The following is a 15,158-nucleotide window of genomic DNA, read 5'->3' as shown; positions in this document are numbered from 1 at the left end:
CTCCAAAACGGAAAACCCTTTCGTCTAGCGGGTTTTCCGTCTTGCGGGGCACCACTGTATATAAAAACATAATAAAACATGGTACATTAAAAAACCTTCCCCATACAGGATTGCCTTCAGACAGCTCAGGGGTTGGATAACTCCATACCCTCCCAACATTTCTCCACTGAAAATAGGGACGTCCTAAGGAAAAGCGGGACATTTTGGGATCAAATCAGAAACCGGAACGGCTTCTCTAAATCAGGGACATACCTGGAAAATAGGGACACTTGGAGGGTCTGCACCTTCAGATGAGGAGAGGAGCATTCTGGTACAAAACAGGGGACACAACAGGATTTTGCCACTAGCACACCGAATCCAACCAAAGCACATTTACAGTTGAGGAGTACATATTACTTTTTATGTATTGAATTTGATTACCGCCCTTCAACCGAAGATCGCAGGGCGGTTCACATCATACAAATACAAAATGGAAGCACAAAATACATCATATAGCAAAAGCAAAACTAGCCAGTAATATGGGGGGGGGGGGGTTGCGCTTGGACTACTGCAATTCGCTCTACGTGGGGCTACCTTTGAAGGTGACCCGGAAACTACAACTAATCCAGAATGCGGCAGCTAGACTGGTGACTGGGAGCGGCCACCGAGACCACATAACTCCAGTCTTGAAAGACCTACATTGGCTCCCAGTACATTTCCGAGCACAGTTCAAAGTGTTGGTGCTGACCTTTAAAGCCCTAAAGACCTTGACCCAGTATACCTGAAGGAGCGTTTCCACCCCCATCGTTCTGCCCGGACACTGAGGTCCAGCTCTGAGGGCCTTCTGGCAGTTCCCTCACTGCGAAAAGCCAAGTTACAGGGAACCAGGCAGAGGGCCTTCTCAGCAATGGTGCCTGTCCTGTGGAACGCCCTACCACCAGATGTCAAAGAGAACAACAACCACCAGACTTTTAGACGACATCTGAAGGCAGCCCTGTTAAGGGAAGCTTTTAATGTTTGATGTATTACAGTATTTTAATATTTTGTTGGAAGCTGCCCAGAGTGGCTGGGGAAGCCCAGCCAGATGGGGGGGTATAAATAATATATTATTATTATTATTATTATTATTATTATTATTATTATTATTATCAGCAAGTCCTAGGCTCTGTGGTTTAACCCACAGCGCCACCCACATCCCTAATAGGTGTTTTAAGACCCGTTAACTAATCCATAGGGAGTGACTTCTGAGTGCCTTTCAAACTGTGGGTGGTGGGTGACCCTGCTTCAGTATTGATGGGTGGAGGGCTTCAACTCAGCACTCCAGATGGTGGTCAGAGGCCCTGATCTTTGCCACAAAGCTCAGAGACAGCACAACGGCTGCTATCACTGGCCTTCTCGGTAGTGGCACCCACTCTGTAGAACACCCTCCCTTCAGGTGTGAAGGAAATAAGCAGCTATCTTCTCTTTAAAAGACATCTGAAGGCAGCCCTGTTTCGGGAAGTTTTTAATATTTAATGCTGTATTGTTTTTAACACTTGATTGGAAGCCACCCAGAGTGGCTGGGGAAAGTCAGCCAGATGGGCGGGGTATAAATAAATTATTATTATTATTATTATTATTATTATTATTATTATTATTATTAAATCCAGCAGCAAGGCCTTATAACGGAGGCAAATCCATCTGCACATGCTCAGGGGCATTTTGACCTTGGAGTGTGGGTGCGAGATCTCTGCACGTGCTCAGAGGCAACCAGCCCAGGCCTGCTGCTTGGCTTGCATTTAAAAAGAACCCGCCCAGAGAGAGCAGGCGGGCAGCCTCGGATGCCACTCTCAGCGGCGCCCGCGATGCTCTCAATCCGCAACCCCGCAAAGCGCACCTTGCGAAGACAGGTGGAGGCGGGAGGGAATTCCCTCCGCAGGCCACGCCCCCTGCTCCTTCGAAGGCAAATAAGATCGGGCGGCGGCGATGCGCCAGGCTCTGATTGGTCGGCGAGTTGGACTTCGATCTCCACGTGCGTCTGGCGAGTTGCCATAGAGACGGGACGTAACGAGGAGCTTTAACTAGCTGGATACAGAGGCGGTCTCCTGATTGGCCGAGGACTGGGCCGTGCGGGGGAGGAGGAGGAGGAGGAAAGGGAATGGGCGGGCGCTCGGTTGCTATGAGAGCCGTCAGCCAATGTGGTGAGGCGAGCCTTCGACGTGGTGGGCGGGGACATTTCCGTGCGTGGCCGAGTCACAACGGAGGTGGGGATAAAAGTCTCCTGCTCCAATGGCGGAGCTCACCGGATGGGCGGCTCAGCCAATGAAAAGCGCCGCCTCTGGTTCTGGGCTCAGCCAACGGACGCGAAGTGGAACAGCTCGCCGGGCTTCGGATCTGCGCGTGCGCGAGGTGACAGATTGGTTCCAGCGGAGACATGGAGGGAGACGCGGCCCGAGGGTGAGAGCTTCGGGGGCGGAAAGAGGTTCGGGGGCCCACGAGGAGGGGGAAAGAGGAATTGGGGCAACCCCAGAGGCGGGTGGGGTGGGAAAGGGTTTGGGGGAGGGGAAAGAGGGACAGCTCCGTCGATAGAGCAGGAGTTTCTTAATTTTCAGGGTCATGGGTTCGAGTCCCAAGTTGGGCAAAAGAATCTTGTATTGCAGGGTTCTAGATTCAGGTAGATAGCCGCGTTGGTCTGACGCAGTCGATATATGTATATGTGTGTGTGTGTGTGTGTGTGTGTGTGTGTTTGTATACTGTACACACACACACACACATATATATATGTGTGTGTGTGTGTGTATATATATATATATATGTGTGTGTGTGTGTGTGTGTGTATACAGTATATATACACACACACACACATATATATAGATATATGTGTGTGTGTGTGTGTATATCTATATCTATATCTATACCTATATATATATATATCTATATACATGTGTATATATATGTCTCTATATATCTATATACATATATATACACACACACACACACATATATATATATATATATATACACACACATATATATATACATATATATATATATGTAATAAATTGTCCAGTAGCACCTTAGAGACCAACTATGTTTGTTCTTGGTATATCTGAAGACCTGTGAATGCACACAAAATCTAATAATAATAATAATAATAATAATTTATTATTTGTACCCTGCCCATCTGGCTGGGTTTCCCCAGCCACTCTGGGCGGCTTCCATAGAAACAAAAAATACAGTAAAATATCACAGATTAAAAACTTCCCTGAACAGGAAGTTCCCTTATACAGTGGTACCTCGGGTTAAGAACTTAATTCATTCCAGAGGTCCATTCTTAACCTGAAGCACCACTTTAGCTAATGGGGCCTCCCACCGCCGCCGTTCTTCCTGTTCTCATCCCAAAGCAAAGTACCTGAGGTACTATTTCTGGGTTAGCGGGGTCTGTAACCTGAAGCGTCTGTAACCTGAGGTACCACTGTACCAAGAACAAACTTGGCTGGTCTCTGAGGTGCTACAGGACAATTTGTTTTATTCTTATATTTCGCATTGCAGGGGGTTGGACTAGATGACCTCAGGGTCCCTATCTCAACCCTACAATTCTGTGCTTCTAGTTTTGAGAGTGAGGTCCTGGGGCTCTCCCCTCCTCAGCCACACCCCCTCACCAGCTTTGCCCCACATCCCACCTCTGATATTTGCATGGCTGGAATGGAAGAAAGAGTCCCAACTTTTTGCCAAACCCACCAGTCATTGGCCAGGCCGGTGCTTGGGGTGGCAGCTGAGGGAAGCGGGCGAGGGAGGGATGAACAGTGACTGCTTTACAGCAAAAGGTCCCTGCTGCAAGTGTGACGCGGCAGCTAAAAAAGCCAATGCAATTCTGGGCTGCATCAATAGGAGTATAGCATCTAGATCAAGGGAAGTAATAGTGCCACTGTATTCTGCTCTGGTCAGACCTCACCTGGAGTACTGTGTCCAGTTCTGGGCACCACAGTTCAAGAAGGACACTGACAAACTGGAACGTGTCCAGAGGAGGGCAACCAAAATGGTCAAAGGCCTGGAAACGATGCCTTATGAGGAACGGATAAGGGAGCTGGGCATGTTTAGCCTGGAGAAGAGGAGGTTAAGGGGTGATATGATAGCCATGTTCAAATATATAAAAGGATGTCACATAGAGGAGGGAGAAAGGTTGTTTTCTGCTGCTCCAGAGAAGCGGACACGGAGCAATGGATCCAAACTACAAGAAAGAAGATTCCACCTAAACATTAGGAAGAACTTCCTGACAGTAAGAGCTGTTCGACAGTGGAATTTGCTGCCAAGGAGTGTGGCGGAGTCTCCTTCTTTGGAGGTCTTTAAGCAGAGGCTTGACAACCATATGTCAGGAGTGCTCTGATGGTGTTTCCTGCTTGGCAGGGGGTTGGACTCGATGGCCCTTGTGGTCTCTTCCAACTCTATGATTCTATGATTCTAGGAGCTTGCAGCCAGAATTTGGCACTGGGAGAGCAGAGAGAGGGAAAAGGTCATTCTCTGCTTGTCAGCCAGTGAAGCTCTGTATAGTTGGTGAATCCAGTTTGCCTGTTTTCTGTGTGGTCTGATGCTGAAGCCATTCAGGAATGCAAGGAGCAAGGCTCCCTGTGAGCCTGTTTTCCGGAACCCGAAGCTGGTTTTAGTGTCTAGGCACCAAATATAAGAAGCCAAAACAGTGCCATCTTCCTTCCTTCCTTTTCTCCATCTCTCTCCCCCCACCCCTGCCCCTACCTATTTCTGTTATCGGTTAAGGACAATATTGATCTGTTAGGGGTGTATTGATCTGAGGGCTGCCGCCTTTGATGGGCAGCCTTCCAGGGACTGTGTGCCAGTCTTGGGCAGGGCAGGAGGCAAAGGCTGTGCAGGTGGATGGGTGCGGCTCTAACCTTTACCCAGGTGGCTACATTCCAGGCACACCCAAACATACCTGTCTGTTTGCTATACAGGCAAGTTATCGTAATTCAGAGACCCATTCCAACCAGGAACAACATTAGCATATTGCCACTTTACATACTGCTCAAATCGGCAGTAGATGGTTAGCAGCCGTACACACTGACGTTTCCTCCAACGCAGTCGCCCCCCACATAACGTGTCCATTGTTTAATTTCCAAAGTGGGAAGTTTTGGGGGCTCAGTCCTGCTGGGATTTGCATTCTCTGTTCCGGAAAACCTGTGTTTGACCCCTTCCGATGTGCGGAAACGGTGTATTACTCGGGTGCAGATGTGAGAGGAACGTGGTGGTGCTGGTTGTTGGGTCTCTTTGAATTAAGAGGCCTTTTAGGAACATATACAGATTCGGGCCGTTGGGTCACTTGTATACAGCCATTCTGCCCAATGCAGAAATTGCAGCTTGACATAGCAGCTTGCAGCAACCTTCCCTGACCTGGTGCCATTTATCGTGCAAAACACTTGGAGGGCACACCAGGTTGGTGAGGAAGGGTTGGGTTACTAGGGGCTGCTGCCCCTGTGCACATTGCCTGCCAATCCTGCCAAGCCCCGCCCCCTGACAGCACCCTCAAGCCCCGCCCCCATATCCTCACAGCTCCTCTGTGTCCTTCTATCCCTGCTTTCTTCAACTCTATGCTGTTGTTTAAAACCACCCTTTTACAACCTGCCTTCTCTCTTTTCCCCGTCCCCTCCCATGGCTTCGAGCAAATCCAGGGTTGTGACGTGGCGCTACCTAATCTCCAATGGGAGCTGCGTGATGACAGCCTTACATTTTACTTATACAGTATAGGAAGAGGGGGGGAACCAATCATGTAAATAAAATCTCCTTTCTTTCCTCCCCCTCTTTCCTTTTTCCTTTCTCCTTCTGTGATGGAACTCCTATTTAGGGACTTCCCTGGCTTTTTTTCTGGCCCACGTAGGACCAGTCTGGATAGTTGGCCTTGGTGAAGACTTGATGTTTTCAACCCCCAAAAAGTTTTTGATTTGAGTTCCTACTGAAATGAGACTGCATTTTAATGTTGTATTTTAATCTTGTTTTTAAGTTGTATTTCAATCGATTGCTTTTATACCTGGTGTTAGCCGTCCTGAGCCCGGTCTTGGCTGGGAAGGGCGGGGTATAGATAAATTTTATTATTATTATTATTAATTTTTCCCTTGCACCCAGGTGCCTGTCGATGGATGGCTTTGCTCGGGTAGCTGAAGCCGGCGTCTCCAGCCCCGAGTTCACAGCTCTATGCTCTTGGCTGGTTTCCGAGCTCCGCAGCCTTTGCCCGCTCGAAGAGGACGTGAATCCCACTCGTGGTAGGTAACCTGGCTTTGTGGGGAGAGATGAATGCAGCAAAAACATCTGGGGTTGCGGCGCTCATCTCGCTTTATTGGCCGAGGGAGCCGGTGTACAGTTTCCGGGTCATGTGGCCAGCATGACTAAGCCGCTTCTGGCAAACCAGAGCAGCGCACGGAAACGGCGTTTACCTTCCTGCCAGAGCAGTACCTATTTATCTACTTGCAGTTTGACGTGCTTTCGAACTGCTAGGTTGGCAGGAGCAGGGACCAAGCAACGGGAGCTCACCCCGCCGCAGGGATTCGAACCGCCAACCTTCTGATCAGCAAGTCCTAGGCTCTGTGGTTTAACCCACAGTGCTACCTGTGTCCCTTGAGAATGCCTGTAGGGATGGTCATATTGGCTAGTACCGAGGACAGCCCTTTCATCTGGCTGGGTCAGGATGGCATGGGGATGAGGGACCAACTCCCTTCTCTTGCGGGGCCCAATTAGTGCCATTGCCTTCCATTAAGAGTTTGGGTGTAATCCTTGACGCTTCCCTTTCCATGGAGGTGCAGGTTACAGCAACAGCCAAGGCGACATTTTTCCACCTTCGCCGCATCAAGCAGTTGGTCCCTTGCCTTTCTTGCCCCGACCTGGCCACAGTGATCCATGAGACAGTCACCTCCAGTCTTGACTACTGTAATTCGCTCTACGTGGGGCTGCCCTTGAAGTTGTCCCAGAAACTCCAGCGGGTGCAGAATGCTGCAGCGAGGCTCCTCACAGGGTCTCTGCCATGGGAGCATATTCACCCAGTGCTTTTCCAGCTGCACTGGCTCCCGGTGGAGTACAGGGTCAGATTTAAGGTGCTGGTTTTGACCTTTAAAGCCCTTCACGGCCTAGGACCCTTGTACCTACAGGACCACCTCTCCCGCTATGCCCCACGGAGGACCTTAAGGTCCATAAATAGCAACACCCTAGAGGTCCCGGGCCCTAAGGAAGTTAGATTAGTCTCAACCAGAGCCAGGGCCTTTTCAACACTGGCCCCGGCCTGGTGGAGACCAGGGCCCTGCAGGATCTGATTTCTTTCCGCAGGGCCTGCAAGACAGAATTGTTCCACCTGGCCTTTGGCTTAGAATCAATTTGATTCCCTCTCCCTCTTTCTTTTTTCCTTTCTCCTCCTGTGAAGAGGCTGCATCTCAATGTTTTAATGTTGTATTTTAATCTTGATTTTTAAGTTGTATTTTAACCAACTTGTTTTTATTATTGATTGATAGCTGCCCTGAGCCCTGTCTTGGCTGGGGAGGTCGGGGTATAAATAAAAATTATTATTATTATTATTATCCACTCCTCATTGAGCTGATGTTTTAGATTTCTATCCCCAAGTGGCATTGTGTCCTTTCAGGTCCTGAGGATGCCGAGACCTTCCAGATCGAAGTGAGCGGCCTCCTTGGGGAGCTGCACTGTCCCTACTCCTCACTGACTGCGGGGGACGTCACAGCCAGGCTTAGCACCCCGGACAGGTGCCTCCAGCTCCTGTGTAAGTCCAGGCAGGAAGGGGCTTATTCCTCGGCTCATTCTGTGCAGGTGGGCTCAGAAAAGATGTGGCTAAGAACTTCTGCTCCCAAACCTAGAAAAGGTCTGGGAATCAGTGAGTCATAGAATCATAGAGTTGGAAGAGACCACAAGGGGCATCGAGTACAACCCCCTGCCAAGCAGGAAACACCATCAGAGCACTCCTGACATATGGTTGTCAAGCCTCTGCTTAAAGACCTCCAAAGAAGGAGACTCCACCACACTCCTTGGCAGCAAATTCCACTGTCGAACAGCTCTTACTGTCAGGAAGTTCTTCCTAATGTTTAGGTGGAATCTTCTTTCTTGTAGTTTGGATCCATTGCTCCGTGTCCGCTTCTCTGGAGCAGCAGAAAACAACCTTTCTCCCTCCTCTAGGTGACATCCTTTTATATATTTGAACATGGCTATCATATCACCCCGTAACCTCCTCTTCTCCAGGCTAAACATAGAAGAGTCATTTGGGTATTAGCTCATTTTTATTTTAAAATCAATGGGAGGCCCAAAGGGTGGGAACACAAGAATGAGCCTTTTCAGTGGCGGCTTCCGAGGTGCTTCTGGCACCATTGTTACACATCTTCAGGCGTCGGAAAACATTCATTTTTAAAGAAGGCTTTGGCTTTTAACAATGGCCTTTTAGAGTGTGTGGGATGTTTCCATGTGGGGGTTTTTATGTGTAGGGGTTTTTTTGCAAGTTGCTTTTGAGTTGCCATGGCAAAAAAGGGACTAATAAATTTAATAAATAATAATATTTTACATAATTAATTCTATTATAGTAAGTCCTGTAATGAAATATGACAACGTTTACCGATGTAATATAAGAAAGTTAACAAATAAAAAAATGCAAATCATATATATATATATATATATGTGTGTGTGTGTGTATATGTATGTATGTATATTACGTAGTTAATTCCCAACCCTCATTTTTTTAAAAAAAATCAGCCTAGAAGCGCTTAGGTCCCCAAGGTTTATGGGATATAAATTTAGGACGGCCACTGAATCCAGCTCTTTCTCCTTCCCCGGCAAGATTTTTTGAGCTCAGAGCTCCTGGCTGCCCGGCTGCTGGCTCGGAAGACGCCCTGTTCGCCACCGGAAAAAGAAGACCCAGCTGGCGAAGCGGTGAACGAGCTCCAACTCATCTGCCAAGCCCTGGGAATGGCGGACCTCGATCCAGGCTGCCCAGTCCATCAAGCCATGGCTGACATAGAAGCCAAGGTGGGGAGGCATTTGGGGCAGGATAGGGCGGCTGTTTGACTTGTGCATGCGCCAAAGATATGGGAGGCGCTAAAGCTCCTGGTCTCTAATGAGAGCCAGTGTGGTGTAGTGGTTAAGAGCGGTACTCTCATAATCTGGGGAACCGGGTTCGCGTCTCTGCTCCTCCACATGCAGCTGCTGGGTGACCTTGGGCCAGTCACACTTCTCTGAAGTCTCTCAGCCCCACTCACCTCACAGAGTGTTTGTTGTGGGGGAGGAAGGGAAAGGAGATTGTTAGCCGCTTTGAGACTCCTGAAGGGGAGTGATAAAGCAGGATATCAAATCCAAACTCTTCTTCTCTTCTTCTTCTAATGCTCCTTGCAGCTTAATTCTAGCTGTCTTGCTGAATGTTGGAAGCAGGGGGGTGGGGCTGTTCAGGGCAGTTAGAGGAATAGAACCTCCCCCCCCCCCCACTGCTGCTTTGGCTGCACCCCAATATGCAAATGGTCTGTTTCTTTCTCTCCCCCCTCAACAGCTAAACTTGTGGTCTCCTCCTTAGATTTCGGAGGTGCTTTCTTCACTACCCCCTGAGCACCAGCAGATGGCACCGCTCCTAAAGGCCACGCTGACCTCCGAGAAATGGGTAAGGACAGGCCAGTGGCATTGGCAACGAACTCCCCACCGCATGGACGCTTGCCCCTTTGGTCGGGGCGGGTTGTCCTTCTCCAAACACGTTTCTGGCCAAAGCAGGGTTGTTGAGGGTGGTTCCAGGGTGGGTGGAAGGACAGCAAACGGCTTATGTCTCTCGCTTCCTCTTGCCCCTCTCCCAAATGACAACACTAGGGGGCGTTGGAGGGCATACGGGATTTGCTGTGCACAGAGTATCAGTGCCGCCGGCGCATGATGGCCACTCGTCTCGATGTCACCGTTGAGTCCTTCCATTGGTCCGAGAGGGCAAAGGTGAGTGTCTAGGACAAGAGGGGGGCATGTCCTTTTAAAAGGTTGCATGTGTTGGTGTGTGGTTGTTTTCAAGAATAGGGTAGACTTGCTGGTGTTACGGATAAAGGTAAAGGGACCCCTGACCATTAGGTCCAGTCGTGACCGACTCTGGGGTTGCGGCGCTCATCTCGCTTTATTAGCCGAGGGAGCCAGCATACAGCTTTCTGGGTCATGTGGCCAGCATGACTAAGCCGCTTCTGGCGAACCAGAGCAGCGCACGGAAACGCCGTTTACCTTCCCGCCGGAGCGATACCTATTTATCTACTTGCACTTTTGACATGCTTTTGAACTGCTAGGTTGGCAAGCAGTTGTTTTAATTTATTGTTTTAATTTATGCTGTGGGCCAACCTGGGTCCTGCATGGTGGGGAAAAGCAGGATATAAATACAGTGGTACCTCTGGTTGCGAACGGGATCCGTTCTGGAGGCCCGTTCGCAACATGAAAAGAACGCAACCTGTGTCTGCGCGTGCACGGGTCGCGATTCGCCGCTTTTGCGCATGCACATTACATCATTTTGCGCGTCTGCGTGAGCGGCGAAACCCGGAAGTAACCCTTTCCGGTACTTCTGGGTCGCTGTGGGACATAACATGAGGTATGACGGTAAAAGAATATAACAAACAATAGTTTTAATATTAGTTCAACAGCATTGACCGGGCCTGAATAGACTGGGGGGGGGGGGTTTGAATGAAAAATGGACTTCTTCCCTCAAATTTTGCCCCCCACAACTTAGGACCGCAGCGGAGCTATGTCGGAGGCCTTCAAACCCTTGCGGCAATCTTTGCTGGAGGAGTCCCAGGTCAACGTTCCTCACTTGCTGGCAGCGCGGGAGGACTTTTCGCGTATCGTGAAGACCAGCAGCGGAGCTTCGCGGGACAAGACAAGCTGTGCCGTCAACAAGGTACCGGGCTGGAGAGGGGTGCCGTTCCCAAGATGCTGGGACAGGGTACAGGAAAGCCCTATAGCAGGCCTGCGCAGTTGTGCCCGGGTGCTCAGCAAGGCTGATTCCAGATGACTTGAATATATGAATCAAACTACCCATTTCTCCCATCCAGGGGCTCTGGGGACCTGAGCTGTACCTGTGCAGCCTCCCCGTTTTTTATCCCTTAAGTGTGCTGGTTGCCAATTTTTCCACCCCAGAAATAAAATGCCAGAGCACCAGTAATTGATAGAGGGAGGGAGCGAACAGGAAGTTCTATGTCACTTCCTGTCAAGATGCAGCAGGTGCCCACCCTCCTCACTTGCCGGAAAGAATAGAAGGCATTTTTGTTCTAACAACTTTTTGATAAACGGGTCTTTACCACAAGCATCAGCTTCGTTTTCTTTTTTGAAGTTTTATTCAAGTTCGGGATTTTTACATACATTATATTATGTCCTTCCAATTTTAAATTTCCCGTACAATTTTTTCCTTTCCCTCCCTCCCCCCCATATCCATTGGAAGGGTTCAAACTATTATCCTCAGCCACAGGCATAGACTCTTTAGTTTCCACCGAATGTCTTCTGTTCCAGTAGTTTTTATGCATTGAAGATAGGGGTTCCATCTGTTCCTTATCGTGGTGGACTTGACCTTCCAGGTTGTTTCCTGCGACAATGTCTGACTGAATAAGTTCAAACAAATAACTATTCCATGCCTCTACTGTCCATTTTTCTCTGTCTTTCCAACCTAAAGCTATCGTTGGCTTTCCCGCTAATATCATAGCTTTGAAGGTAAACTGGTCACCTATCTCTATAGCCGTGCTTCCAAGTATACCCATTGTCATGAAATCAAAGTCTATTGAAAGATTCACTTTAAAAATGTCATTAATAACCTTTAGGATTTTATTCCAGAATTCCTTTACCTCTGGGAATTCCCAGTACAGTGGTGCCCCGCAAGACGAATGCCTTGCAAGACGGAAAACCCGCTAGACGAAAGGGTTTTCCGTTTTTCTATGCGCTTTGCAGGACGAATTTCCCTATGGGCTTGCTTCGCAAGACGAAAATGTCTTGCGAGTCTTGAGATTTTTTTCCGCTCCCCACCCCCTTTTTCTAAGCCGATAAACCGCTAATAGCCTTTTAGCAGCTAATCCACTAATCCCTTAAGCCTTTAATAGCTGCTAAACCGCTAATAGCGCTAATCCGCTAAGCCGCTAATAGGGTTGCTTCGCAAGACGAAAAAACCGCTAGATGAAGAGACTCGCGGAACGAATTAATTTCGTCTTGCGAGGCACCACTGTACATATGGAAAAACCATCCCTTGGCTTGTTTACAATTATAATTCAATCCTGTTACCATATTAGCTAGCTAGGCCGGAGTTCTGTACCATTTTAAAAAGAATTTTAATTCCAGCCCTCTAAATTTGCTTACTTTAATCTCATCTATTCCTTTCATCATCCTTTCAGCCGTTGATTCGCTAACTTGTTCTTCACATCTTTTGACTAAGTTGGGTTGTCTGTTTCTTATTCTCTTACAGATTTTATCTATCATTCCTTGTTTCTTTTTTTCCATTTGTTTGTATAGTTTCTCAATTGGCTCTTCTAAACTCATATTTCCTATCTCTTGGATTTTGGAGATTTTGTTGTATAGTTCTCCAATTTTTAACCAATATTGGTTACCTGTGGAGGAGGAGTTTGGATTTGATATCCCGCTTTATCACTACCCGAAGGAGTCTCAAAGCGGCTAACATTCTCCTTTCCCTTCCTCCCCCACAACAAACACTCTGTGAGGTGAGTGGGGCTAAGAGACTTCAGAGAAGTGTGACTGGCCCAAGGTCACCCAGCAGCTGCATGTGGAGGAGCGGGGAATCGAACCCGGTTCCCCAGATTACGAGACTACCGCTCTTAACCACTACACCGCACTGGATCTCTACGTTCTCTGTTACTTCCTGCAATGACTTTAAGAACTCTTCTCTATACATATCTTTAGCTATATGCTATCCCTTAGCGTTTAGAAGCATCAGCTTCTTATTCCCTCCTCTTGTTTAGAATACAGTGGTGCCTCGCAAGACGAAATTAATCCGTTCCACGAGTCTCTTCGTCTTGCGGTTTTTTCGTCTTGCGAAGCACGGCTATTAGCGGCTTAGCGGCTATTAACAGCTTAGTGGCTATTAACGGCTTAGCGGCTTTAAGAAAAAGGAAACAAACTCGCAAGAACTCGCAAGACGTTTCGTCTTGTGAAGCAAGCCCATAGGGAAATTCGTCTTGCGGAACGACTCAAAAAACGGAAAACTCTTTCGTCTAGCGAGTTTTTCGTCTTGCGAGGCATTCGTCTTGTGGGGCACCACTGTATACTTATAGCCTGTGTTTATCTTGTGAATAAACCGCCTTGCGCCGGTAGTTTAGAAGGCGGTGAATAAATTGATGATGGCGATCATTAGTAACAGCACTTCCTGTTCCCTCTCGCGTCCATTTCTTCCTCCCTCTCAGGTCCTGATGGTTGGTGACGTCCCGGATCGCGGTGGGCGCCCGAATGAGATCGAACCCCCTATGCCCACATGGGAGAAGAGGCGAGAAGGAGGCGGCGGCCACCAGCGATGGGGCAAGAGGAGCAGGAAGAAGAAAAAATAGCAAGGGGCTGGATCCTGACCTCCTCTGGCGTGGGGTATGGTCAAAACCACCCTTAACTTTAGGGCAGGGAAGAGGCTTCAGGAAGACAACCGCAGCAAGGGTGAGCGGTGGATACAGCCCCAAAGCCCAGCCTTCACCAAAGGTGGTTTCAGTGTTGCTTTTCCCTAGAATGCGAGGAAACACAGTTTACAAGAAAGGTGCCCGTTACGTTGAACCCGAGACAGTGGGCAGGGCATGTGTGCTAACATCAGACATCTCTCCCACCTTCCCCACCCCCCTTTAACTTGCTTTAAAGTTGTTGGACACAGACGTTTGTGTTGTCCGCGTTATAGCTTGGTGCCAGATGATTTGCGCCTTTCGAGTCTGTGGTTCCTTCCGATGTCATTGGACTTCATCGCCCAGCAATCCCCAGTTAGTGGGGCCAGTGATCGGGCGTGAAGGGAGTTGGGGGCCAATGTTTCCCATCCCCGATCTAGTTGATACACAACTTGCAAGGATGAAGGAACAAGAGGTGCTGGCAAATGTCTGGATTTCTCAAGGTTTCTTTTTGGGCTTTAGATGCCGAATGTGGGTAGGAAGCAACCTTCCTTTTTGGGCCGGGTTGGCAGCATTTATGAGAAACCCAGCTTTAGAAATGTCCCCTTAGATTTAATTGACAATGTAGGAAGAGGGAAGATATTATTTTGGGATTTTTAAGCACAAACCCAAACTTTTTTGTACTTTTTACTCCTCTGGATTATGCAGCGGTTCTCAAGCTGTGGGTCCCCAGATGTTTGTTGGACTACAACTCCCATCATCCCCGAGCTCTGGCCTTGCTAGCTAGGGATGATGGGAGTTGTAGTCCAACGACATCTGGGGACCCACAGGTTGAGAAAGGCTGATCTACAGGGTGGCTCAATTGCAGCAGCCAGTGAGTATGGGGTTTTGCTTGAATGGTGCAAGTTCATTTTTGTCCTTGTTCTGAAGGGACTGGATTGAAAATGGTCAGGCTGGGTTCAGTGTAACACTAAGAGATTAAACATTTTCCTTGTCATTCAAACTCACTGTGTGAGGGAGTATGTGTGTGTTTTAAAAACTCTAGTCATCGTCTTCTACCTCTCTCTCTCTTTATTATTGTGCCAGGAGGGTTATGTGAGCAGGATACTTTAAAAGTCAGGGACAGTTTGCCATTTGAAAGACATTTTTTAATCTTTTTATTTTAAGGGGAAATCACATTCCTTCTCCCTGCCCAAAAAGGGGGAGCGGTTACACAAAGTTTGTGGGGGGTATAGCTGAATGTGATCTTTATGGGGAGAGAGTTAGATTTAAACAATATAATTCCTGTATTCAGTATAACGCATTGCATCTATTTCCAGCAGTGAATGTATTTCACCCCACATCCCCCAAATGAACAGAGGGTTAAAGGTAAAGGGATCCCTGACCATTAGGTTCAGTCGTGAACCTAATGCGCACTAATTTACGCACTAGGGTTGCGGTACTCATCTCGCTTTATTGGCCGAAGGAGCCGGCGTACAGCTTCTGGGTCATGTGGCCAGCATGACTAAGCCGCTTCTGGCGAACCAGAGCAGCGCATGGAAACACCATTTACCTTCCCGCCGGAGCTGTACCTATTTATCTACTTGCACTTTTTGGGGTGCTTTCGAACTGCTAGGTTGGCAGGAGCAG

The 15,158-nt window shown here is 48.3% G+C and overlaps 1 protein-coding gene across 3 annotated transcripts; it reads left to right on the top strand.

Annotated features, from left to right (window-relative positions):
* Window positions 1–2,224: 2,224 nt before the first annotated feature.
* On the top strand, window positions 2,225–14,532 carry FAM98C (family with sequence similarity 98 member C). Of its 3 annotated transcripts, none has more exons than XR_014514753.1 (9): window positions 2,225–2,415; window positions 6,091–6,227; window positions 7,592–7,726; window positions 8,789–8,976; window positions 9,515–9,598; window positions 9,799–9,915; window positions 10,685–10,852; window positions 13,353–14,239; window positions 14,360–14,532. XR_014514753.1 is itself a non-coding variant. In XM_083455876.1 (8 exons), the coding sequence occupies exons 1-8, from the start codon at window positions 2,393–2,395 to the stop codon at window positions 13,491–13,493; spliced, it is 993 nt and encodes a 330-aa protein (XP_083312002.1). In that variant the 5' UTR covers window positions 2,259–2,392; the 3' UTR covers window positions 13,494–14,532. The 3 variants fall into 3 exon arrangements, 1 of the variants encoding a protein (XP_083312002.1); XR_014514754.1 differs by having other exon boundaries at window positions 2,259–2,415; window positions 14,382–14,532; XM_083455876.1 differs by having other exon boundaries at window positions 2,259–2,415; window positions 13,353–14,532.
* The last annotated feature ends 626 nt before the right edge of the window (window positions 14,533–15,158 follow it).

Source organism: Podarcis tiliguerta (genome assembly GCF_965153285.1).
Source record: "Podarcis tiliguerta genome assembly, chromosome: 8".
Taxonomy (NCBI): Eukaryota; Metazoa; Chordata; class Lepidosauria; order Squamata; family Lacertidae; genus Podarcis; species Podarcis tiliguerta.
This window is presented reverse-complemented; position numbering and strand designations above follow the sequence as displayed.

Bases quoted from the DNA above. Each gene is read 5' to 3' on its own strand.
- FAM98C (XM_083455876.1), top strand. From the start codon at position 2,393: ATGGAGGGAGACGCGGCCCGAGG. The intron at 2,416-6,090 runs GTGAGAGCTTCG...CCTTGCACCCAG, and splicing joins GAGGGAGACGCGGCCCGAGG to GTGCCTGTCGATGGATGGCT. The intron at 8,977-9,514 runs GTGGGGAGGCAT...TCTCCTCCTTAG, and splicing joins TGGCTGACATAGAAGCCAAG to ATTTCGGAGGTGCTTTCTTC.